General features: G+C 43.4%; 1 protein-coding gene across 1 annotated transcript in view; it reads right to left on the reverse strand.

Moving 5' to 3' along the window:
- mgat4b (alpha-1,3-mannosyl-glycoprotein 4-beta-N-acetylglucosaminyltransferase B) overlaps positions 1–26,091 on the reverse strand; it is a 112,621-nt gene that overhangs the window by 13,086 nt on the left and 73,444 nt on the right. Inside the window, exons 8-12 of the mRNA XM_019363497.2 lie at positions 23,175–23,289; positions 8,801–8,931; positions 7,620–7,727; positions 1,172–1,365; positions 992–1,070 (exon numbers count right to left, since the gene is read on the reverse strand). Coding sequence (XP_019219042.1) covers positions 992–1,070; positions 1,172–1,365; positions 7,620–7,727; positions 8,801–8,931; positions 23,175–23,289 — 627 coding nt within the window. The remainder of the gene's footprint in view (positions 1–991; positions 1,071–1,171; positions 1,366–7,619; positions 7,728–8,800; positions 8,932–23,174; positions 23,290–26,091) is intronic.

The raw sequence follows: 26,091 nt of genomic DNA on the forward strand, positions 1-26,091 counted from the left end.
CCACCCCCTCCTTCTCCTCCTCCTCCCTTCCTGCTCCTGGTCAGCATTACTGCAGCAACCGCCTCCCTCCTCCAGCTCCGGTCTGCACGTGTCTGTGTGCTCAGCTTCCTGTAAGCGTGTGCTGATTCTTCTCCTCGTTTTATCTCTCCTGTTGATCTCGGTAGGAGCTCCTCTTCCTCTCAGCGCACCTCTCTCCGCCCCGCTGAGGCTCTTGGCTTCATTCAGTCTTCGTTTTACAGTCGACCACAGACAGAAAGTGGCAGTGATCCATCACTCTGTCTCCTTTTCCACACACCACAAACTGAGTCTGTTCTCACTTATAGCAGGCACTCATGGCAGAGTCAGATATGGTCTCCTGCTATAGATGGAAATTAATCTCTCGGTTAGGGGCTTCCTGGATTACTCTGGTTTGTTTCAGCCTGCCTGCCTCGTCCTTGATGTTTGTAAAGGCTATGTTAACTTTACACTCTCATCCTTTGCTGTCATTGTGATGGATACTGGGTCAAAAAGCAGAAATTTCACCCATCTATCCATTAACTGAAAACCTCATCCAATTCAGTGCTGCAGGAGTCTATCCCGGCCATCACAGGCTAACAGAGATAAACACCAAATTAAACTGAACCCGACGCATGTCTTTGAACTGTGCTGGAGGAAGCACAGGGAGAACAACCTGCTCACAGAAAGGCCTTAGCCTGGATTCAAACCCTGGCCTTTCTCGAGGAGAGGTGATGCTGCTAGCCACCACATGAGTGGGTGAAGAGGGGTAACACGTTGATTTGGTGAGCTCTCTTTATTTTGAAAAGCTCTATAAAGATTGTTCTCAGTTGAACCTCTGCTGGACTGCACCGAAATGATCTTTTAAGAAAGTAAGCACATCTAAAAGATTTTAAACTTCTATACTTTTACCCAAAACAGCTAGCAAAGAAGCATGTGGACACTTTAAGGCTTCCCCAGGATGCCCCGCCCATTAAAACTGTATCTGAACACTCACGTCGAACGGCAGAACCTCCACTGACGTGTTGAAGAGTTTGTCTCCTGGATGTTCAATGTTTCCGCTCCGGAAGAAATACCTGAGAGAAAGAGAGAGAGGTGATATTTCAGTAAGAGCAGCAGGGTCGGAGGGAAGACTCCAACCTGTGGTACTCCCCCTATCCCGTCCTTCGTTACTGACCTCTCGATGCGAACAGGCGTGAAGAATCGTATCCGTATGAAATCCCCCGCCACCGGGGTGAAGGCCCAGAAGAAGTCCTCACCCAAGTAGGCCTTCTCCAGGGTGAAGTGCTGGTAGGTCTTCAGGCTGGTCGTCACCTCCGCCAGCGGGTTGGCGTGACCCTTATGGAGAGTCTGTTTCCCAAAGTCCTTATCCTAAAAAAACCCCAAACAAACAGACATCACATGACTAAAGCACTTCTTCAGTATGAAGTCACGCCTTGCTGGATGCTTCTGCAGCTGCACGTCTGAATCACTGCACAGCCGACGCCGCTGTGCAGTGACCAGAAGATAATTCGAACCGCTGGTATCATCGCCAGCCGCGCTCACTGTCCTTGATGACTAATCCACTTTCGCTTCAGTGCAGAAACCCTTCCGAAGAGCAACAGAAGCATGATGTCATGCTATTCTGGTGCACTTACAGAGACTTTTTGTATTCTGGATATCATTCAATAGCAGCACTGAGTGACCACGCACCGACCTCTGAACCTAAACTCATAACGCAAGACTGCCGCCAACAAAACGAGAATGTGATAGGATTGAAACTGCACAGACACAAACAGCAAGAAAACAGACTCAGTCCATCAGGATCTAATTCAATCCAAAGCCTTTATTAGATCACAATATGCTCTAAAAATCCAGCCTTGCCACTCTGGTACCATGCCACCTCATCATGGATGAAACATGAAATATTCACAAAACCTTTTCCACCTTCAGATTATTAACAAGAGCGTTTCCCTAGTAGAAATAATAAGATTCATCTAATGAAGAAGAATAAACACCTCTGTTAGTTTTGGAGTTTAAAGAATGAAGGCAACGAAGCAGTTAAACCTGCACTCTCATCAAATGATGTGGCATCCTTCACTAACACCTTACCCAGCCCATATCAGTACAGATGTGATATTCTTCCTCATAGAGAGTTTTACAAAGGCATCACATCAGCGTGGATACAGCGTCTATGTCGTTGATGTAGTTTGTTGACAGAATAAGTTCAGTGTGAGCAGGCTCCATGTCTGTTATGCTTCTACACTCCAATAACTTTACTCTCTGTGATAAACATGCACTGGCAGGCACAGCGCCCTCTGTGGCCAACATTTCATTACCAAATATTTCTGTTACAGGTGAAATGACAGCAGCAGCTGCAGGTCTGACTCCTGTCAGGATCAGTAATGAGGGAAGAGGCAAGCAGAGCGACTGCTGCTCAGGTTTGCGCAACTTTGTAAATTCTGCTGGTCACCTTCAAAAAGCTGGAACAGGTGTGATCTGCTTCTTTAGTGTTACCTGCAGGGGAGCATTGGAGTGGTCCAGGTCCTTCATCCCCAGCTGCCACAGTAACCACTGTAATGTCACTTAGTACTTTGTCGATCATACCTCAATGTCAGCGTTTTTACCACCACCATGTTGGGTTTGTAGAACCAGAAGTGGTGCTAAGCTATCAGCTAATCCAGCTAACCTGGTTAGGAAGCTGTCCACATCCACAGTCACAGATTTCTAAATAGCTAATTAGCACTCAGTAGCATCCAAATAAAATCCTAAAAATGGAGCGTAGACTTCTCGGACGGTCTGTTAGTACAGTAACCTCACAGCAGCCATTTTATTCAGGGGCTTCGATTAGCTGAGGTGTAAACTAGGGGTGGGTTTTAATAATCGATTCATCGATTAAAATCGATTCTGGCTTGGATAACGTGAAATCAATTCATTAAAATCCTGAATCGATTTTTTAATATAAATTTATTTTGCCCGAAACGCCAGAATCTCAGGTGAAACCTCACAAAATTTCAACAACCACCAAACAGCTAAGACAGTAAATGAGAGCAGGTACACGGATTCTGCACAAGGACGTAAACACACAGCGCGACCCGCGGATCAGAATCAGTGAGATGTCGCCTTTCTCACCCGACGGGCGCTGCAGCTTTAAGCGGCTGCGCGCGTTCCCGCGGACGGCAATCACTTTCTGGCACAACAACTGCACGGACACGGTCGGGGCTGAAAGCCGACAGCTCGCTGATTCTGATGTTTCGGCAGGTCCGCGCTTTGTGTTCACGCCCTTTTTGCGCTGATTCTAAAGCTGTTAGTTTTATCTCTCTCCAAACAATATTGAGTGAACCAGCAGCAAAAGACGATCCAAACTACGCTTCACATAAACATCGTCATGAATTCCCTCTGACTTTTACTGTTTTGCTTCACCCACGATAAAGTCACACTTCATGCACAGCTCTGTCTCTCTCTCTCTCTGTACTGTTTTCTGCATTATTCGCTTGCTTGTTACGCACAAGTCTACTGTTGTTTACAGCGCTGTCGGCCGCTGTTTTTTTTTTTTTTTTTTCGTTTTACATACTTCCGAAAAGAAAACCTAATTTCTGCCGTTCAATACTGAACAAATTTAAACTTTTTAAAATTATGCAAAATGCAAAACGCTTAGTGTCTCTAATAAAACCGCTGTAACATCAGAGGTAATGTTCATATGTTGATTAATGGTTTTCTTTCGTTTTTGATGTACTGCAGAATATTTTTATAAAATCCCAGGCCAGGAAAAATCACCTTCATGTTTTTATGTGTTTTATCTTCAGCTACTTTGACACAAAGGCATCTGCTGTGACGCTCACACCTTTGATAAAGTCTTGCCTGTGTCAGCTTCCTTTTTATAGATACAAAAATATGTCAATGTACTGATCTGAATTATAATATTTCTGACTGTCAAAATTTCCCAGATTCAAATCGAATTTAATCGAATCGAATCGAATCGAATCGTGGATCGAATCGATTCGGGACCTTGTGAATCGGAAATGAATCGATTCTAGAAATCAGTGACGATACCCAGCCCTAGTGTAAACTAGCAGACAGCTAGCAGCTACAGCCGCCAACAGAGGCCACGCCCCTAATAATACAACTTTAAAGTGGTGACATAATTAAACTCACACCTGTGGTGTGTGGAAGGTTTAAATTATCCACAGAGACCAAACCAGTTTGTGTATTAGGCTGTTAACATGTTTAATTCTGCTGTAAAGTTTTAACTTGGGAGTCTATGGGGACTGACTCGCTGCTGGAACCTCTGGTGGAGGTTAGAGGAACTGCAGCTTTTGGTGCCTCATCACTGGTTTCACCCCCAGAGGCTGATGCGTTTGTGTAACAGTTGTGTGACTTTGTCTTGTTGTGGTCCTGTTTATGAAACTGTGTTCTCTCAGACATTGTGGAGTACAGATGTTAAAACACATCCCATCCACAGTTTGCTGTTTGTGATGTGAGAAATGTTTTGGCTTTGTTCATCCGCTGAATGATCTGTCAGAATATTTTTATCGTTTATTCTGCTTGATTTGAGGTTTTCTGTCTGAGCTCTGCCTTTCTGACCCTACCTGTCACATTTCTGTCAGGAGGGTTTTATAACGTTTCTGTTGTTTGTGAGCAAATAATAAAAGAGAAACTCAAATCTGAAGCTTTTCCTTTTTATAACTTTTACAGCTCAGCATAATATCAGGTTTTAAAAGAGCAAGTGATTGGTGATGTCTGAGACTCTCTTATAAGAAACTCCTATTTTCAGATGTTAAAGTGGACCTGCTCTGCTTCTCAGTACTTCCTGTCATAGATCTGCTGTTCTAGCAGAAGATGTTCACATTAAACATGGACAAAGTTTATAATAATGAGGTCAGAGGTCAGGCTTTACGGTGCTTTAAATGCTCAGCTTCAGCAATTTATTCTGGCTGTGTGTGAGGGGTAACCAATCAGAAGAAGATTTTCTTAAAGGGGGTGGAGCTAAACCAGCTTGTTTCAAACAGTGGATGACCCGAGGAGCTGCAGCAAGTCTGGTGTGAGATACAGAAGGATGATTCTGAACTGTGAATCATGCAAAGCTGCTCTGGTGGAGCTCCAGACTGAAAGAAGTTTGTTTATGATTTTATACTCCGGTTAAAGGAACGGTTTGGCCTTAGAAATAATTCAGTCATTCTTGCTGACAGTCAGTGAACAGATATTTGTTCAGTGTTGAGTCCTTATACAGCAAACTCAAACACCGTTACAGCTGAGTGTTAAAGTCTCTGCAAGCAGAGGTCAGGGGTTAACTCAAGACATTTAATGACTTTGGAGAAATAAAACTCTGAATCAGTTTTGTTATTTTCACGCCTTCATCCATGAACAAGTCTCCAGACTTAATTTTCCCTCTTAATTACACGACTCTACAGTCGAATAAATCTGACGTCCACTTCAATTCCTCCCATTATGACTTTGATTTTTAAAACTCTGGGTTGATTTTCTTTCTGAAGCGGTGAACAGTTCAGGCTGGAGGGTAATAGCGGAGTTAGCCTCCATAGTTACACGGCCCCATGCAGCCAGCCTCTGCGTTTCTATCCCCACAGCGAGGAGGCTCTGGGACGGGGCGGCCGGATCGATATCCAATTGATTAGAGCAGATTGCAGCACCAGTCAGCGGGCTAATATCCACCGCGCTTAACACAGTAATCAGAGGCATTAAGCGGAGGCGCTCCGGCCGAGCTGCTGGCAGGAAGCGAAGCTGCCACCGACTGCAGAGGCTTTCAATCTTCATCTCTCCAGAGACGCTGGACTGAACACGGACTGAACCTCACCCCGCTTCAAGCTCAGGAAACTCAATGTTTTCACACTGAGGCCGTCCGGCTCAGAGCTGAGCTTTAGAACATAAGAATAATCTCTAAAATAATCTGAAATGACACCACGGGTGGCCATGCTGCCTCATTACAGCTTAAATGATAAAGAATCTTCAACTAAAACAAGACTGAAAGATGTCGCCTGCCCCTTGGAAACAGATGAAATAAGTACCGTTTGTTCAGCAGCTCCACAGCGTGGCTGTGAGTCTACCTGAGATTCACCAAAACAGACATGACAACAAATCAAAGATTAACATTCACAGGACGTTTGTGCCAAACTCTTCTTAAAGGGTCAGCCGGTGCACTGCAGCAGACTGCAGGCACAACAGGATCCGATTGTTTTGTTTTGATTTATTGGGTTATTTCTGTCCTTTTTGAGAAGAATCCTTTATTTGAAAATAAATATTTTAAGAAATTTGGATGGGGCTGGAAATTAGGTTGTAGCTCAATTCCAGTAAAGTTATGAGCTGATTCAGAAATAAGAGCAAAAACAGGATGTTAACCATGCTGCAAAAAGGACAAAAAGAAATCATCATGAGGCTCGACTGGTTGCCAGCTGGTAGTTTTCTGGTTACGTTCCTGTATTAAAGCGAGGCTGCTGAACGACTGCAGTAACTACGTCACGATTCATGGAGGAATTTCTGAATTTATGCTTCACATCTGTGAGGTTCTGGTTTTATTTTGAAGGTAAGCAGTTAATATGGATTTGTGTTTATGCAGACAACGGCAGTTTTCTGACATTCGTCAGTTTATTAAAGGTGGGAATCACCAGACACAATACCAAATATTATCACAGTACTTCACTGTTATTACAATTTCCTAACAGTTCTTCTGACATATTGATTACTGTAGTAACATATATTGCAAATTATCATCTTTTTAAAGTGTAAATTATGTCCTCAATGTTAAACTATCCGTTTAATCCAATAAGATCAAGTTATCTGACTTCACTTATTTTTTGCTGCAAAATGCCTGAACTGTCACTAAAACCTGTAATAATATGGGGTCCCGTTAACAATTACATGTCATCTGTTTCTAATAATACAGCAACTAACTGCCATAAATAGGTGAAAGTCGCATGCCTGCTGTGTACATTCACGTTTAGCTGTTACATTTGAGCTCAGCAACCTTCCCAGGAGTATAACCAGGATACAACCAGCTGGAAACCAGAAGAGTCGAGTCCCCTCATTGACAAAGACTCATTCAGACTGATGTGATCTGCAGCCGGTCCAAGCCAGACTGCAACTGTTTGCAGAAAGTTTGCCTCCTATTAGGCGAGATGAACCCTCGGCAACTGACTGCAAATGATTGTAGACCTGGTCTCTGTCTTTGAAGCAACCATTTCAAAGGCAGCAAGGTTGCACGTTTACTGCACGGTGATGACAAAGTGGTTTCTGACTGCAGTGTTAATGAGAGCTGACGAGGTGAAGCAGCGCCATTAGCCAGGACAGCGAGCATCTACACACGAGTGGCTCGTGGGCGTCCAGGTTTCAGGATCAAACTGTATGTAGCGTGTAGCTTGTGTTGAGCTACACAGTATGTTGTGTCTGGCAACTATCCAGGGTCACACCAAGAGAAACAGGAACACAGGAGAGAGACGGCCTTATAAGACGGGAGGAACAGGAAGACAAGCTGGAAAAACATTCCTGATAAGTTTTTATATTCATGGACGTTTCCGTGTATCTGCTGCTAACAGGTGTTTGTGGTCGTCTTCGGGAACACGAGGCTCACAGAGCGGCACATTTCCCGCCGTGATATAAATACAGCTGCGCTCAGAGAGACGCTCAGTCATTACCTTGAGTTTCTGAATCTTTCCAGCCAGGGACGAGTGGGTGCCGACATGCTGGAAGAGCGACGGCTTAAACCGAATCCTCAGGTTGGCTTTCTGCCTGTCACAGTGTTTCTGAAAGAGAGAGAGGGGGGAGATGCAAACAGGTACATTTACAAACACACAATCCTCCCAAATCTTCGACTACAAAGCATGCGTGCAGCAGCCCTGCAGTACGAACGCTGTCACGATGAACCGCTTACTCTCAGGCTGGAAGCACAACTCACCCTGCTGTTAGTAAGGAACGAGGGAACGGGTATGCTCAAGTATTCACTGAGGAGACGTTAACCACTTTTAGTTTGAACTTTGCCCTTAGTACTTTACAACTAAAAGTTAACTAAACGGTAATAAAACAAAGCAAAATAAACCATAAAGAAAGGAAAAATCTAAAATACAAAGCGTCATTAACTGTTGTGAAGGAGTATTTTTTTTTAACCCAGATAATGTTTAACCTGTTAGTAAAAAGTTATCAGCCAATGAAAACAAAGTAAAACTAAGTCTTCTGACTAATCCCACTGACACCCCTCCTCCTCCTCCTCACCAGGATATAGTCATTTATTTCCAAAAATTCATGTGACCACAGTTTGAATTTCACACTTTAAGTGTGTTATTAATTACCACTGGAAAGGTTTTGGTTTAGAAAAACAGCTTTGAGTTCAAATAAACAGCTGCCACTTTGTTCAAAGCTCTGTTTTCTCAGTCATGGGAGTTTGTGTCCATCAACAGAAGCAAATCAAACTGTGACTTTTTCACTTTTTTCCTGGAGACTGAGCTGAAACACTGCACACACTCTTTGTAACGCCAAAGCTGAGTTTACATTCTTACTGAAAATCACACAAAGGCAGCAAAAACACGTGAATCACTTGTTCATGACCAATATGTCCCACTACCGGACCGCTAACACATGATGTGCTTAACAGTGTGACACAGGTGCCACTCAGAAACAAAACAGCCTCATTTAGTAAAGGGACAATAACAATCTGAAGCCTGTGTTGCTGTTATCTTGCTGATGCACATGTGAGTGGTTAAAAGTATGAGTTTTTTGTTTTTCTGGCTGATATTGTTTTATATACAGTAGATATCATGGTAAACCCTTCATTCAGCTTTGATCTCCTCTTTTTTTGATGATTTCTGTTGTATCCACTCACCGCATCCTTCTCAGGGTTGCACACTTTGACCCACATGATGTGGTCCAGCAGCCAGTCGATGGGTTTGTCTTTGTAGAACATCAGCATGAACTCCACGATGAGCGACAGGTCCAAAGACTTAAACATCTTACCTGCACAGAGAGAAGCACAGCTCAGTGCAAGCCCTTCATGCTTCATCGAACTCTTTGACTTACACTCAGATATTTAGATTAGTAATGAGCTCCCCAACAGAGCTGCACTCAAAAAGCATGTTAGTGAAAAGATGCAGTGATTCAGAAACAGTTTGCTGGTTGTATTCTGGGACAGTGTAAAAGCTCTGATTCCCGTCATCCAGCAGCAAGAAAGTCAGAGGTGAGAGGTCACAACAGCAGCGACACATCAAGATGGAGCAGTGACCTTTACTGTCATTCATCAGTGCCATACTTAAATTTGATCCTCGTATTTCATGTTGCTGCTCTGTTTTCTTATGCCCGGAGGAAGTATTCAGATTCTTTATTTTTAGCACGAGAATCAAAAGTACAAACTAAAAATATTCCTTTACAAATTAAAAAAAGTATGAAAACAAGAAAAAAGAAATACATACAGAAGTAAAAGTACTCCCTTTGCAGATAATGATCTACCTTAGCTGAGGCAGCTAAAACAAGACATCGGTCATATTTTTTTTAAGAATTACAGTGGATCCTTCCAGTTATTCGGTCTCTTTTGTTTTTCACTCATTTTGCTAATAGTGTGGGGAGTCATGCCGGAAAACTTAATACCAACAAATTCAATTTGTTCTGTTAGTTGGTTTACTAATAAACATATTTCACAGTGTTTCAAGTAGCAGACATTTTGAATCTATGAAAACATTCTAGGCTCTTTCTTAAATCTATGAGAACACTCTAGGTCTTTTTGTTACTCTATGAGAACATTCTAAACTCTGTGACTCTTTGAGAACATTCTAGACTACTTTGTAATCTATGAGAACATTCTAGCTCTTTCTTGAATTTATGGGAACAGTCTAGGTCTTTTTGTTACTCTATGAGAACATTCTAAACTACTTTTTAATCTATGAGAACATTCCAGACTCTCTTGAATTTATGGGAACATTCTAGGTCTTTTTGTTACTCTATGAGAACATTCTAAACTCTATTTGTGAGTCTTTGAGAACATTCTAGACTACTTTTTAATCTATGAGAACATTCTAGACTCTGTCTTGAATTTATGGGAACATTCTACACTATTTTTTAATCTATGAGAACATTCTAGACTCTATTTGTGACTCTTTGAGAACATTCTAGACTACTTTGTAATCTATGAGAACATTCTAGCTCTTTCTTGAATTTATGGGAACAGTCTAGGTCTTTTTTGATCTATGAGAACATTCTAGACTCTTTCTTAAATCTATGAGAACATTCTAGACTAATTTTTTGTATCTGTGGGAACGTTCCAAACGGTCACCTGTGACAATATTTTACAATTCTGCATGTGATCTAAAGAGCTGCATAATGAAATCAAAATATAATTGAAATGACCTGAATGTGAACCCTCTTCCAGTGGTCTTCAGAAATGCAAGTGACCAAGTGCTTTACAAAGGCAAAAAACAAACTGACATACAGAGACTCCTTCATTTATTTGAGAGATGCGTTGGGTTGTGTATTGCTGTAGGTAGTATTTTGTGTGTTAAAGTTGAAGCTGTCATAACAAAGAAGTATTTCCACAACTACGAAAAGAAACTTTTGAAAGCAGCTTATGTAAAAAGTGCAACTCCTCCTTTCCCCGAATTCTTTATGACTTGGGTCAACGCAAAGTTAGAACGAACCACAGAACCGTAAACACATTACACACATGAGAAACATGGAAATTATTGGGGTTTTTTAATGTTTCAATGGTTCTTTTTCCAGGGTGGATTGATTGCATGGCATCCATCATCAATGACTTAAAAAAAAAACAAATTTATTTTGGATTTTCTCAAATCATTAAACATGCTGCTGTACAATCCTTCCACCCTGGAAAAACAGCCATTCCAAGAACTCATTAAAAGCCCAAATTACAACGATATTCATGCCGTTGATGAGTGGATACAAAATGCTGACCACAACTCTAAATGGGAAATACCAGTTAAAATAAAAACTGGAATCATTGCTGCTTTGCTGTTCCTTTTGGTTACTTTTTGGTATCTGGTGGGCGAGTTGCTGCTTACAGACGAATAGCTGTGCTATTCAAAATTAAAGCAGCCTTGCTCTCTCTGCCTGATGATTGCTGATTGGTTTATTTTCAATAATTATCTTGTTAGTATCTGTTCAGCTGCTCCTCTGAAATCTGAGGGCATGTCAGAATAGTGCAGCAGGGGTTGCTTATCCTTCAGATTTATCACATTTTTACTTCACCTCGCTGCATGAGAGGAGCTGGAGCTTTATGCCACTGCCACTGTCCAGTTCATCCAGCTGCCTGAAATAACCTCTCGTCACTCAGCTCTTCAGTCTGCTTGTTTCTGTTGTTTTCTCTGCAGAGTCAGGCTGAGCTGAAGGAAACCTTCTCCACAAACGAAAGGTCAGAAAGTGAGCCGCACAGTCTCCACAGACTGAAACAATGACGAGGGCGAATTAAAAGGCCAGCAGAGAGCTCTGCCACGCTCCTGCCCCTTGTACTCCGCCCTGATCCATTTGGACAGTTGAGCCTCTGGAGGGTCGGATGTTCGACAAGGCATCGGAAAAAAAACTACCCCCTGCAGATGTGAATGAGGCTGAAGAGAGGCTAAACTTAGCAAATGCAAAACCCAAATTCAAACAGTTGAATTAGAGAGCAGCCCCGCAGCGCCACAGCTCTCCCTCCGTCTGATTTAATTCAGTGAGTCAGCTTCACCCTGATGAATTTATTAAAGCAGCCGCTGCTCGCAGGCGACTCAGGGTCAGGGAGGATTCGTAAGGTCGCAGCCGAGCACCAGAGGGAGGCCCGGAGGTACGTAAGAGGAGCAGGAGGAGGAGGAGGTCTGTGATGCTCAGACAGTCAGAGACGAGCACAAACATCCAGGTGTGAAATCAACATCATCCACCTCAGAGATGAGACTCATGCTGTTCTCCATCACACACGCCTCTCTCTGCATTCACCTCCATCTCTCTTCCTATTTCTGTAGCCCTCGCTATCATTTCTCCATCAAATCAAATTTCGAACGAGCCAGCAGGAGCAGGAGGCGAAACGCTGCCAAAATCCGTTAAAGACACGTGAACCCTGTAACCGATTCATTCAGAAAACAAACAGACTGCTGAAGGAAATGTTAGAAACACCGGCTACAAATCCTCCCTCCTCCCGTCACTGCCGACTGCTTCTGCCTCTCATTCGGCTTCATTTCTTCTTCTGCTTTGATTTATTCTGGAGCAGCTTAACACACAGCGGCATGCTGTTAAAACAACGACATCAATCTCAAGATTTCCAAACAAAGCTAACACCAAGCTATTTCCTGTTTTTTTCTGGCTGATAGTAGCCTCAGTTCTCAGTGCTGGATGTTGCTGGTTAGTGACTGCAGTACGTCTAACGTCCACTAGAGGAACCAGCAGCATGAGCAAGTCCCCATAGAAATAAACAGGCTAATTTCATGTGAAGTCTTCAGTCATGATAGCTTGGTTTGGTGTAATGCTTACTCGCATTTATTCAGATTTGTGACAAAATCTAAGTCGTCCTGAAGCGGGAGAGCAGCCCAGACCATCACACTACCACCACCATGTCTGACTGTCGCTGTCATCTTTTTATGAAATGCTGTTAGTTTGATGCAGATGTAACGGGACTCATCTTCCAGGTCTCATCAGTCTCGTCAGTCCACAGAATATCTTCCCAGAAGTCTCGGCGATCATCCAGATGTTTTTGGCAGATGTGAAACGAGCCTTCGTGATCTTCTTGCTCAGCAGTGTTTTTTTCCTTGGACTCTCCCACGGAGGCTATTTTCGTCTCTTTCTTATGGTGGAGTCATGACCTCTGACCTTATCTGAGCCGAGTGATGCCTGCAGTGCTTCAGTTTTGTTCTGGGTTCTTCTCTGACCTCCTGGATGAGTCGAGCGCTCTTGGAGTAATTTTGGAAGACCGGCTGCTCCTGGAAAGCTTCATCGCTGTTCCAGGTTTTCTCCATGTGTGGATAATGTCTCTCACTGCGGATCACTGGAAACCCAAAGCATTAGCTCTGTAACCCTTTCCAGACTGATAGATGTCAGAGACTTTGTTTCTCAGCTGTTTCTTTAGATTGTGGCATGATGTGCTGCTTTTTGAGATCTCTTAGTCTGCTTTACTTTGTCACACAGTTTCTATTTAAGCGATTTTGTGATCCAGCAGTGATCTGGCCTGGGTATGTAGTGAAACTGAGCTCAGCTTTCCAAAAAATGTGGTTAATCATAGTTAATTCATACTTTAACAAGGTGTTACTTTTTCACACAGGTTTTGATATTCTTTTTTTTACCTTTTTAGAAGAAATAATCATTTACATTTTTTGTTTATTTTATCTTTGAACCCTAAAAGAGCTAATCACATCGGACGTAACTAATCAGACAATCATCGTTTTTGCGGATATGAGGAAAAAATGTAAGCAAAGCAAATGTGACAAAAACTATAAAATCTGTCCGGAGATCCAATTGTTGAGCACATGATTAAAATCCGTTATGATGTGAGAAAATATTTCAAAGAAACTGTCCGTCTCGGTGTTCCTGTGGCAGATGCTACATGAAAAGTTTGGGCTTCTAAAAGCTTTAAAATATTCAAGATCCTCCAACTCTGATGATGTCTTTTTAAGACCTGAGGCATAAATTAAATTTGAATAGAAACTTTTTTTTACTTTCACAGCCAAGAAGTTTAGTGAGCGCATTGTGTTGATGTGCTTTTACCGAACGCCCACAGACACCTGCCGAAATAATGAAAGCACATCATATCAGCTTATTCTCTGTTATTCATGCATTATAAATAAATACATAAATAAATAAATAACAATTTCAAACTAAATTTAGTGGCACATGGAGCCACAAATCATGCAAACACTTCTGAACCGCATCATGTTTTAATTTTAAATAATGATTGGACTTGTTTGGTTTAATGTGTTAATTACCCTCATTATTTCCATTATTATCAGAGGCTGATGCGAGCGTGTCCCTGAGCTGGATGCTCTTCATCACCTTCTGTTGTCCGACACAGTTTTTCCTCTTTAAAGAGAACAAAGGCCGTGTGATGAAGGCACAGAGCGACTCTCACCCCTTCATTAACTTCACTGTCAGACGACCCACAAAGCAACAGTTTCATCAGCCTCCCGCAGCAGCAGGATTACATCTGAGGATTTCGCTTAATGATGTCCCCGTGCAGCGCAGACACACAGCGACACGAGTGTATCCTCACCTACAGCACGCTCCACTCTTAAATAACAGCGTTAAAGAGATTTTCATCAGAAAACTTTGACGCTCCTGTTGAGCCAAGAACATAAATCCGTTTGGATTGTTTCCTGCGTCCCTCGGGGTTTCATAGCACACATAATGATAATTGATTGTTTTCTGCTCTGCAGTTAGCACGATCAATAATTCACAAGTAAAAATGTTTAATTTCTTTTGATGGAGAAGCTGCGCCTGGAGCGGAGACGAGGCGGCGAGGGAGGCGGCGTTCCGATGACTGCAGAGCGTCTCCGCGGAGACGGATCTGTCTGGATAAATACTGACGTTCCTCCAGAGATCCCGCGAAGCAATTTAGTCCCGAGGCTTTGTATTAAAATGGGGGACAGTAAGAGCGAGAGGATTTAACACATCAAAACAATACGGCTCACTTTGAAGGCTTCAGCAAAGCCTGGCAGCTTTTTGTACCGAGCTGTATCGTGCTTCCTGAGAAACGTTCAGACTCGCCGACACGTGTACAAATCCACTTTCACTGCGCATCAGCATTTCTGTTAGGGACGCTTAACCGGACTTATGAAGGAATTTGTCAATGTTTCAAGCTTAATGTGGAGAGGACCCAAAAGCAGAACACTTCCTCTTCTTCTTCTTTCAGCTGCTCCTTTCAGGTCTCACCACAGTGGATGATCTGTCTCCATCGCCTCCTGTCCCAGCATCCTCCTCTTTCACACATCCTCCTTCACTGCATCCATGAATCTTCTCTGAGGTCTTTCTCTTTTCTTCCTGCCAGGCAGCTCCGGTATATCCGCTCTTCCTGAGCTGTCCCTCTTATGGACTCATTTCTAATCCTGTCCATCCTGCTCACTCCCAGTGAGCATGTTAACATCTCCAGCCCAGCCTACATCATCTCCAAGACATCCATCAGAGCAGGTCTCACTATCATCTTGTAAACCTGACCTTTCACTCTTGCTGATAACCTTCTGTCACAAATCACCCCTGTTTTCTGTATTGCTTCATGCCTCCACGTCTGCAGGCTCTCCTCCACCTGCTCCATACTATTTCTACAGATCACAGTGTCGTCTGCAAACATCAGCGTCCACAGAGAGTCCTACCCACCTCATCTGCCAGCCTGTCCATCACCTCTACAAACAAGGAGCTCAGAGCAGATCCCTGATGTAATCCCACCCCCAATGTGAACCCATCTCTCATCCTGACTTCCTCACACAGTACCACACTTCAGCAGCCAATCATCTTCTCTGATCCACAAATCCACAGTGCAGCTCCTTCTGACCTTCTCTAAACGTCTCCATCAGAACTCTGAAAGCAAACATCACGTCTGTATTTCTGTTTCTCAGCATGAAGCCGTACTGATGCTCACCGATGGTCACACTATCACTATTACCATCACGAGGATAATGAAGTCAAAACAGAACCAAACACTGCACAATATCACAAATACTCAGGGTCAGTAGAAAAGCAATGATGCAACAATGAGGATGCAGCTGCAAAAACACGAGATGGGAATAAAGTTTTTGTTGATCCTCCAAGTTTTGTGCAGCTGTGTGATGTTGCTGATATTTATTATCAGATACTTAAGTCAGAAGAAAGAATCTGACATAGAGCCAGCTGTGGTCAACAAGCAGTTTCTGTAGTCACATTCAGCGATACCCAAACACTTCACGTGGAGCTGTTCATGAACATAATGTCTTCTTCTTCACTGAGAATGAAGACGTCTGCATCCGAACCAGAAAAAAAAAGACTGCAGCAGAAATAGTCAAAGCATCAGAACATCAGGAGAAATTTTTATGTTGGTCCCTGTACACAGACGTAATGTAGGAACAATTTTACCCACAGTGCAAACATACAGTAGTGAAATATCCTGCTACACCTAGCACTGTAGAAATATCAGAACTCCGAGTTGGCCGAGGTCTAAGAAACAGTCCAGACAACCTTCAAAGAAAACTCAAAATAATCCAGCGTTATCTGGTACTGGGAATTGGTGCAGCCTCACTGTGTTTGAATTTATTTCTGTGTTGGAAGATGGTGTTGTGTCTGTGAAGTCAGTGTTGACATTTTCAGCTCATCTCCAGCCTCCCTCTTTAAACACACTAAGCTACACAGCAACGCTGTCGTCCCACCAGACTCCTCTCTAATAGGTCCCCGAGTGCTCGGCCTGTCACTACTCAGGACCGGTGATGGAGGAATCAAATGCACCTCGCTGTCCCTCCACCCGCTCACCCACTGTCGCTGCCTCCAAACAACAACCAGCAACAAGTGGTTTGAAATCACCTCACACAGCTTCTGCAGCAAAACCAGCAACATCACACCAAGGAGGCAGAAACCTGCAGTGTTTCATGAGCTCCTGTCTGTCAGATCTGGCTTGTTTTCTGGATGTTTTGCTTCTTATGGTGTCCACGCACACCAGGGAGCAGAATGAGAGAAGAAAAACAGCGGAAAAAGTGTCCCATCAGGTTAACCCGATGGACCTGGCCAGGTACACTGTCTGCTACAGTGTTTATATACCAAGGAATCAGAAATAAAGACACTTTGAAAAGTGCTTTATGACCTGGAGTGTCATAAAGCACTGATTTAATGATTTTTTTAAATGCAGATGCTGTAAATTAAAAAATTAAGTTTAAACTCACTGAACCGGCCTGTGTTTACAGCTAGCTAACATGTCAATCAAAAGATGTTTGCCAAAGAGCGTATCTTGGATAATCTTCTTTTCTAAATGAACATAATTTTAAATATCAGTAACATTTTCTATTCTCTTCTCATTTGATGACCTGAAGCTAGGACTGAGCACCTGGACTCATCAGGGAAGTGTTTAGCGAGGTAAACCGAGGGAAGAGGACCTGACAAGTTTCCTAGAAGTGTCTATACAACGACAGGAGCTGCCCCCTTGTGGCCGTTAAAAGGAATGCAGAATCCTCAGAGACCATGTGGTAAGTGCCTGGCAACCATCAGTCATTAAGGAAAAATTTGCCTTCCCTGAGCTGTTGTGAGTGTTTGCTGGGAGCTGCTACGAAATCAGTCAGGCAAGCCTGAAGATGGGCCCGTGACCCCATGGTAACCTGTGGTTGCTAGGGGAAAATGAGCATTCTCCAACTAGTTGATGAGTGGTTGCTAGAGGTTGTTGTCTTGGACTCTGAGAAACTGGTTGCAAAGTGGTATGTAGTTTGTTTGTATGGAAGACACTGACCAGATCAATTCAGTTTAGTTCAATTTAATTTATAAAGTGCCAAACGACAACAACAGTCACCTCAAGGTGCTTTATATTGTAAGATAAAGCCCATACAACAATACCGAGAAGACCCCAACAATGACATAAACCCCTATGAGCAAGCACTTGGTGACAGTGGTAAGGAAAACTCCCTTTTCAGTGAGTCAGGAAAGGTGGCCATCTGCAAACATTCACCAGATACTCGCTGAGCTGCGGTGAAACTGAAACATGTGATGCCTGAAATGGCAACCCTCTGTTTTCAATGTAAAAATTATGCTTTTACTTTCAAGGTCAACGTTCAGTTTCACTACTGCTCAGCGTGTTTTCAGACAAGCTGGTCTTCCCTGTGGGAATCTGCTAATGACCAAAGTAATCAAAAGGAGGTTTTCAGTGTAGCACACTCTCTGCGACCAGTTTCACCCGGCAACCACTTGCCAACCGGTTGAGGACTGGTTTCATTTTTCTGGCTCACTGTCCACGGCATCTGTCTGACACTGGCATCTTCACGACGCTTTGCTTTGTAATGTTTTTGACTTTTACTCACTGTTTAGTTTTCACTTATTGGCTGGTGAAACGTGCGTTTGTCACCATCTTGCTCAGGATTTAGAACTGTAATATTCAATTTAACATTATATCCGAGAACTGTCACAGATACTGTCCACATGGGGTTAGCATGTTGTTTGTTCCCATTTTAATGTGCAGCATTTGAAAACACCCGACTCAGAAAACCTGGTAAAAATTCAGTGAGTTATGATGATTTTGGATCTGGATAAAGATAATTATGGACAGACCTTCTACCTCAGTCCACCTCCGCTGTATGTTTATGTATTTATGTTGGTTTGGAAAGACTGAGCTTGGGTTTGATTTTCTTGAAATTAATTTATGTGTCAGGTCTTTTGATATAAATCTCCATGGAAGTCCTTATTTCTAGGTGTTTTTTCTTTCTGTTAATTGTTTTTAATAATATAAATTTACTTTCAGGTTTTCCGTGCTCTTTGAGCTACGAGGGCCATGGGAATTTATCACATTAAATCACAGATGGATTATTCTCAGCAGCTGTTTCAGTCCTGATCAACCATCAGTCGAAGCGAATTAACGGCGGCTCTGGTTAGGAAGAAGAGTTTACTTTTTGGGCACTCGAGGTCTGAACTTTCAGCACAAATACACGATTAGTAGGTAGCAGCTTCAGGATTTAATTACCGAGCGTGTTGACATGACGAAACCTCTGATCTCTCTGATTTCAGGTTCTGTTACATCGGCCTATCTGTCAGCACTGGAAACAGTTCTGAGGATAAATCCTGACTCTGGTTCCAGGCAAATAACGCCGGTGTTCCACGTGCCGCCGTCGGCTGATTGGATCCAGGAAGAATTCATTGATTAGACCTGACAGAATAATTAGAAGGCAGATCAGATGCAGGCTGATGCCTCAATTAATCTGCTGGATTTAATTCATGAGTCAGATGGAAACTGGAAATCAGCTTCACATCCTGTCAGAGGCAGCGAACCTCACTGCTTCCATCGCCGCCTCAATCGCGAAGCTTAGAAGCTGTGGAAACGTCCGGCCTCCATCAGCGTAGAAATTGTCTGGCCTCTCAATCCCTGAAAGCTCTCTGGTAACTTTTGTTCCTATATATGTGTGAATATGTATGAATCAGTATTAATTACACTGGTCTGCAAAAACCAAAGCTAAATATTTATTGTTTATTGCTGGAAAACTTCAGACTGGCTCTTGGTCAGTTTACACAGACATGACTTAAGCTTCCCTGTCATGTTTTTGAGCTACACATCACTCATGTTTACATTGACTGGAATCTTAACTTTTCCCACCAAAATAATTTAAAATGTTTGTTCTGAAAAGAAACCAGGAGAGACGTGTTAAAGCAAATCTCTGTAAATTAAGACCAAAATAAAACGAGGTCAGCGTGGCCGAAAGCGTTGCTCACATCCGTGTCTCTTTTCAAAACCCAACAGTAGCCACTCTTCATGCTCAGATTCACTTTTCCCTGATATCAGTTTTCCATCACTTTTATATCTTGATGAAATCTTTCTCCACAATGTCATCGCACGATGACACGGCACAATGTCATCGCTCTTCGCTGACATCGTGCCGATCTGGTGGGAAATAGTTAAGATGAGACTGCAAAAAATCTGCAGTGATATTCTTGCATTCATCAGCTGATCTACTTTCAGTATGTTCTCCACAAGCTCAGCAGGACAACCGGCACGAGTGCTTCCCGTTACCGTGGACTCAGCTGGCTTCAGCTGTCGTGTCCTGGGTCGTATTTGTGAGCTTTGCATCTTTCTGGCCTTGATTCCTGGCTTGTTCTTTAGTGTATTTAGTCTGTTCCTAGTTCCTGGTTGCTTTAGAGTGTCAGACTTGTTTTACTGCCCACTTTGAGCTTAAACGGGCCAGATGAGTCAAAGTCGTTCTATCAATGTAAAAAAGTTTAATTACACATTTAATCCCTGAGGTAACTAATCAACTGTAGCAGAAATCTGTTACTTCTTTACTTTGGTGGTGTCTGAATGACCATGGAAATGCCAGTATTAGTATGAGAAGCTGTAAAAAAAATTTTCCATAGCTGTCCAGTCGGCCAAATTAAGACTCTTTGATGGGCTGATTCTGGCCACCGAGCCATCTGTTTGACACCCCTGCTTCAGAGTTTAGTTCTCCCTCAGTGCTTCATCCTACTGTGTCAGTCCTCCAGTATTAAGTCCATTCATGTGTTTTCCCCATTTGGTTATCATTCTTCCTGCTTTATTTTGAAAGTCAGTTGTTCCTTGTACTCTGCTTTCACTTGTCCTCCCCTGTGTCTTCTTCTTTGATTTAGTTCAGCTGTCTTGTTCTCCCAGCTGTTTCCTCTTCCTCTTGCTTATGTTTATTTGTGTTGTGTCCAAATTCATGGGCTGCATCCTCCTGAGGACCCGGCCTTCGCGGTCTACGTGGGCCGGGTCCTCAGAAGGTCGGGTAGGCCGGAAGTAAACGGCTGTGAAATGGGACGGTCTAGCCTTCAGATTTGCGTCACCGCTGTCTCGGTGGAGTTTAATAAACTCGGCCGTCTGCTCCTTGCTATCTAAAATATAACAGGACACTGGCGTAAATTCTCGACCGTCTCACACTTCTGTTTAATCAGTTTTCTGTTTGACGTTTATTCAGCTGTGTGAAAACCACCCGGGGGATTAATAAAGTTTTTTTTTATCTAATCTAATCTAATCACTTTAATCTCAGCCAAACCGATTTACTCATGAACAAATAAAACACTGAAAAAAGCCAAACAATAGCATTTTTAGGTTGTCTAAGTGACTTATATATTACGTTTAACCTGAGTAGCGAAAGTCTGCGGTGATCTGAAAATGATGTGCTGGGAGTTGTGCCGTTCTCGGCGGCTTCAGTGACCCTTGAGCTCTCGGCTAGCTATCAAGCTGGTGGGTAACAGATGTCTCCGAAAACGTCGAAGCATTTTTGCAAATATGTGATGTCTTGATAAACCGAGCAGATATTTGATGTTTACACAGCTACAATATCGCCTGAAAATATGTTAAAAGTTTATTTTGTGACCCAGAAAGATTAATAAGAGTAATATTAAAAACTTAGTAGCAGCCGCCATTGTTGAAAACTGGAATTGGCTGGGCCATGCTATGAATTCTGGGATATGTTGGACCACGAAGGACACACCCGACCCATCCTTCAAATTCGGGGAAAAGGAGGACGCATTTGTCGGCTGCATTTGGAGGAGTCTACAAATTTGGACAGCCTTCGTTGCGTCGCTGTGACGTAATCGGCCTACTACTGCGTCCTCAGGAGGACGCAGCCCATGAATTTGGACACGACCATAGTCACCGTCTCCTCTTGTCCTTCATCAGAGCGTCTGTTCTTCATGCCCCAGAGTTTTCCAGCCAGCTGTTTTGATCGTGGTGATGTCACACGCTGCTGTGCTGAACTGCAGAACTGTCGCTTTGCTCCATTTAAAAAGTTGAGAAAAGTTTAACTTTTAAAATGCAAGCACTGTTCAAATCAAACTCAAATCACGATATTCTCATCCTCTCAGCGGAGGATGTCCTGAGAGAATGAGCTAGTTCTTGTTCTTGGGTACAGGAATAAAGTTTAACAGTCAGCTAGTCTGGATCACGCTAACGGCTAATTAAACCTAAATATGATGATCGTGTAAGCAAAGACACCCCCGCAACATCAGGCCTGCAACACCTACGTGTGAATCCGGCCTGAGAGAGAAGCGAAGGAGGATTTTGCAACTGAAGCAAACCTGGCTGACGACAGAGAAACAGAAGGCAGGGCTTTTTATTTAGAGTGACACGGCTTATGGAAAAAAACGGAGGTTTGGGCAGCGAGGTGGTGAATGCATTTCCCTCGAGACTATGACTCAAAACAAAGAAAAGGACTGGCATCAGAGCTGAAACAGAAAAATGGCAAAAGAAAAAGAAGGAAGAAGGCGGAGGACGAGGAGAGCCCGGTATGTCAGCCCAGGATGAGAAACTACGATTATTGAAAATAAAAAGCATCCATCAGTGCTAATTACAACTTATAAGTTTAAAATATTAAAGAAACGAGAGTAAGTGGAAGGCTGAGAGCCTTTTTAAAGATGTAATGTATTTGCATTTATGGTGTTTTTCTAATCTTACTGACCACTCAAAGCACTTTAGCCTACAATCACATTTTAACCATAGACTCATGCAGCACTTTGTTCTACATCACTGATTAACGCAGCACTCATGTCTGTGGACTGTTTATGGGGACAGTCAGACCTGAACTAGCCTGTGTTGTCTCAGCGCTCCAATGTACAGACATCATGTTACAAACTGACTAGAACAAGAAGCGTAATAACCAGTGAAAGCAGAGGATTAGACACTACTTCATCAGTGCTCTATTGCTGTTTTTTATGCTACTTATAAATCTTTATGAACAATTCCTTTGATAATGTCTCTGACTGGAGTAGGCGGCACAGAGGAAGAGTGAAAGGACATGTGAAACACACCGCTTTGCTTTAAAAGGGGTGGACCGGAGATTTCGACCCCTGGGAAGCCTCTGGTCTCTGGCTAAAAACCTCCTCCTGATTGCTTTGGTTGCTAACATGTTGCATATTCAGTTTGTGTCACACTTTTCACACTTCGCTTAGCAAGTAGTTAATGATGACAAATCTGTCTTCTTTTCAAACCAGAGGTGTTTCACTGCATACTTCCTGGTCACGTTCACTCACTGATAGGCAGCAACCTCCAATAACCACTCTCCAAGCGGTTGGAGAACACACCTTTTTCCCTAGTAGGTAAGTAAGGATCATTTATTTATGCAGCACATGTAAAAGTCAAAGTGCTTTGCGATAAAAATAAAAACCTTGTGGTCACGAAAAATGTATGTATTTATGTAAAGTAACACAACGATAACCTGATCCAGTTATCAGCCGGGGTACATCGCTCTAGTGGTTCCCCTGTGTCTGCCAACCAGTCGTTGAGCCTGTGTGAAGCCTGACAGAGCGAGAGGATCACCACCCATCATCTCTGACTGAGGTGTTACGTTTTATCAAACCAGCTAACTCACAGAATACTTGGCTGTCGAAGGCGTTTGGCAGCGACACACTTTGTGCCCTGTGCTGACCGTGTGTTTGTAACTGCAGACTGTGTTTCAGGTGTTTGGACGGACACCTGTTCACCTGTTTGCAGTCCCTTCAGAAGCTAAAAGAAGACGACACAGAGAAGTTCTCAGAGATGACCATCGAATGAACAACAGAACCTCCTCTCTGCTCCTCTGCCGTCTGGGGGGGGGGGGTCTCCTCCACCCTTGATGGAGTCGAGCGCTGCGACTCACCGATGAAGCCGAGCTGAGAGAACTCCAGGATCATCCAGTCCTCCGACGGCTGCTGCAGCGCAAAGTTCTTCATGGTGGTGAAGAAGTTTGGGCGAGCGACTATATCGTCCTCTAACTGCAACAGAGAGAGACAGAAAGACACAGTTTAGTTTCATCCTCTAACTGTGTGTGTGTGTGTGTGTGTGTGTGTGTGTGTGTGTGTGTGTGTGTGTGTGTGTGTGTGTGTGCCCTCCAAAACAAAAAACAAAAGCCTGCTTAACGTTCACACGCACGAAATGCCAAAATTACCATGACCGCCTCGATGAACTCCTCAGATGAAGATCATAATAAATGTGCTGAATGTGAAGAAGCAAGAGGGGAACGGAGGGAGAGGTGAGGTGGAAGCAAAAGGCAGATCATTTAAAACCCTCCAATCAGACATTTTCACAAGAAGTCTGGATCTTGCTTTTTTATTACTTATAACACAGATAAACATCCATAAACCTGTTCAGGACATCACGGAGCACAGATCCAGAGGAACTCTCTGGAGGCTCATCAGCTGTCTGAGTTTGTAGCATTAAAAGTCAGTCACAGTTCATGATGCAAACATAAACCGGTAAAAGACAGACGCCGGCTCCAAAAACCATCAGACTGGGAGAAAAATGTCAATAAAACTGAGATAGTTTTATTGTTATTGAGAAAGCGATGCACATCCAAACTTTAACAGGGTTTCTGCCTCTCGCCTCGTCACTAATCACTAAGACTTCAGCAGAGAAGCCAGACTCAACATTTCTGCTCCTGATCTCAAACCAGCAGGAGACGCTCCATAAACGCCAGCCTCCTGACACACGTCTTCCCCTTTCGTCCCCGGGGTAGTCGACACAGAGTAATTACCTCCTCCACCTCCTCGCCTCACCGCTGCTCCGTGCAGACAGCGAAAACTCTGCAAAGTTCAGAGAGAGTTTAGGTGTCAAAACAGCGTGTCGGCTCCGTGTTCCTGTCAGAAAGCTTCGTGTGGGAGCAGCCGAAGCTCCGCCGCCGCCGGCTGAGATGATGTCGGCGAGACTGCTCCATCACGGGAAAGTAGCCAGAAAAATAACCGAGCTCAGCTCCGGCAGGCAGACCAGCGTTCAAGTCTGCGGCTCACAACAGCCCAGCGCACAGAGCGGCACATCACACATCCATCTGCAGAGCTTCCTGCTCGCCGTTCTGTCAGAAAACGCTTCTCATTTCCATGGAGAATCCTCAGAGTCAGGAAAATTCAGGTTTTATTTGTTTGTCACGAACACCTCCCGCCGGCCTCGACCTCTGACATCACCTGTCTGCAGGTATTCTGCTGCGTCTTTGAGGAAAATGTCATCTTTCATCATTTCAGTGGAATTTATTCGTCTTTGTGACGGTTTCACATCTATTGGTCATCACTTTCTGTATTTTCGTTCAGTCACTCTTTGGTTGACCTTCGAATGCAGAAATAGGCTGGTTTTATAATTCAGCCACATTTCAGGCTTTGAATAAACAACATTTCAACAGTATTTCACAGACGTCACCTTTAAGCAATAAAAAGTGTGCATTTTTCTTTAGTTTTTACACTGATTATTTTAAACTAACACTCAAAACACTGCTCCCAGTTCAATAAATGCACCATGATCACAAGCAAGCCTTGTCAGGTGAGGATGAGGAGGGCAGGAAGTGAGAAATGACCGAGAGAACATGATCCACATTCAAAATAAAAGCCCTGAGAGCCGAAAAGTCAAACAGAGCTTCTGAAAGTGTGATCTGATGCTCTGCGAAGAAAAGAACAAAAGATAAAAACAGAAGAGGCCGTGAAGAAGAAGAATAGAAGCCAGGAAGAGGAAAAAGAAGTAAAGAGGAGAAGGAAGAAGAAGAAGAATCCAGGGAGGAACCATTATGAATAAGAAATGAAAGAGAAGAACAAAAAGAAGGAAGAAGAAGAAGGAAAAGGAGATTAAAGGGCCGGGAAGATGAAGGATAGTTTGGTGTGCTTTTACACGCTGCACTTCTCCTCTGCTGCTCCGCATCAGCAGCTTTATCATCCACCGAGCTCAGATAATTAAAGGTTAGTGAGCGTAACGAAGCGGATGGCAGAGCCAAAGACATGAAGCCTGCACTTTTAGGTTTCATTTAATTTTTATTAGCACAAGAGAAAATATCAGAAGCGGGACGTGACACGGGGCGCTTTTAATTCATGAGCTGGTGAGACGCACCTGAACGCAACACCGGCTTCAGTGTGAAGGCTTTCTGTCTCCTGCAGAAAGCCTGAGAGCCGGTCGATCAGGCTGTTTAATTTCAAATATATTTATGAGGTGTTTTTAAGACCTCTGGAGGACGCCGGGGTGTCTGCAGGTCGCGAGGAAGCAGGTGAGCTAAAGATCACTTCATCTCATTTCCTGTTTATTCAGATAAAACGCCTTTCTGTCCCACATGTCGAGGAGGAGGACGAGGGACGAGTCCTTCTTCTTCTTTTCATCTTTAAAGGGAACAAAGGCTCTGTGACAGCGCCACAGAGACGCGTCCATTAGTCTACCCACAATGCAACAGTTTCATCATCAGCTTCAGACACCAGCGGGATTACATCACAGAGACCTTTTATCTTAAAGCTTCATCACACTCAGAGCGCGACTTGTTTTGTTTCTGTGGAGAGACGACTGTCTGCTGAGAGCTCCGAGGTCACGTGAGGTCACGTTAACATTCCCGAGGGGCCGCACGAGGAGCTGGGACTGATGTGACGGGTCGCACCAAGAAACTTAACTCAGTTCTGCTCATTATTAATTTTATCTCCTTACAGGCTTATTGCCGTGACCCTCTATAACAGTCCAAGCTCCTCATGTGACCCCTCAGGAAATTAACCGTCCACACCCGCAAAAAACAACCAAAATGTGACGTCCGTCAAGGACCTACAAAGAAACACAGCCTGACC

This window comes from Oreochromis niloticus, linkage group LG2, assembly GCF_001858045.2.
Source record: "Oreochromis niloticus isolate F11D_XX linkage group LG2, O_niloticus_UMD_NMBU, whole genome shotgun sequence".
Taxonomy (NCBI): domain Eukaryota; kingdom Metazoa; phylum Chordata; class Actinopteri; order Cichliformes; family Cichlidae; genus Oreochromis; species Oreochromis niloticus.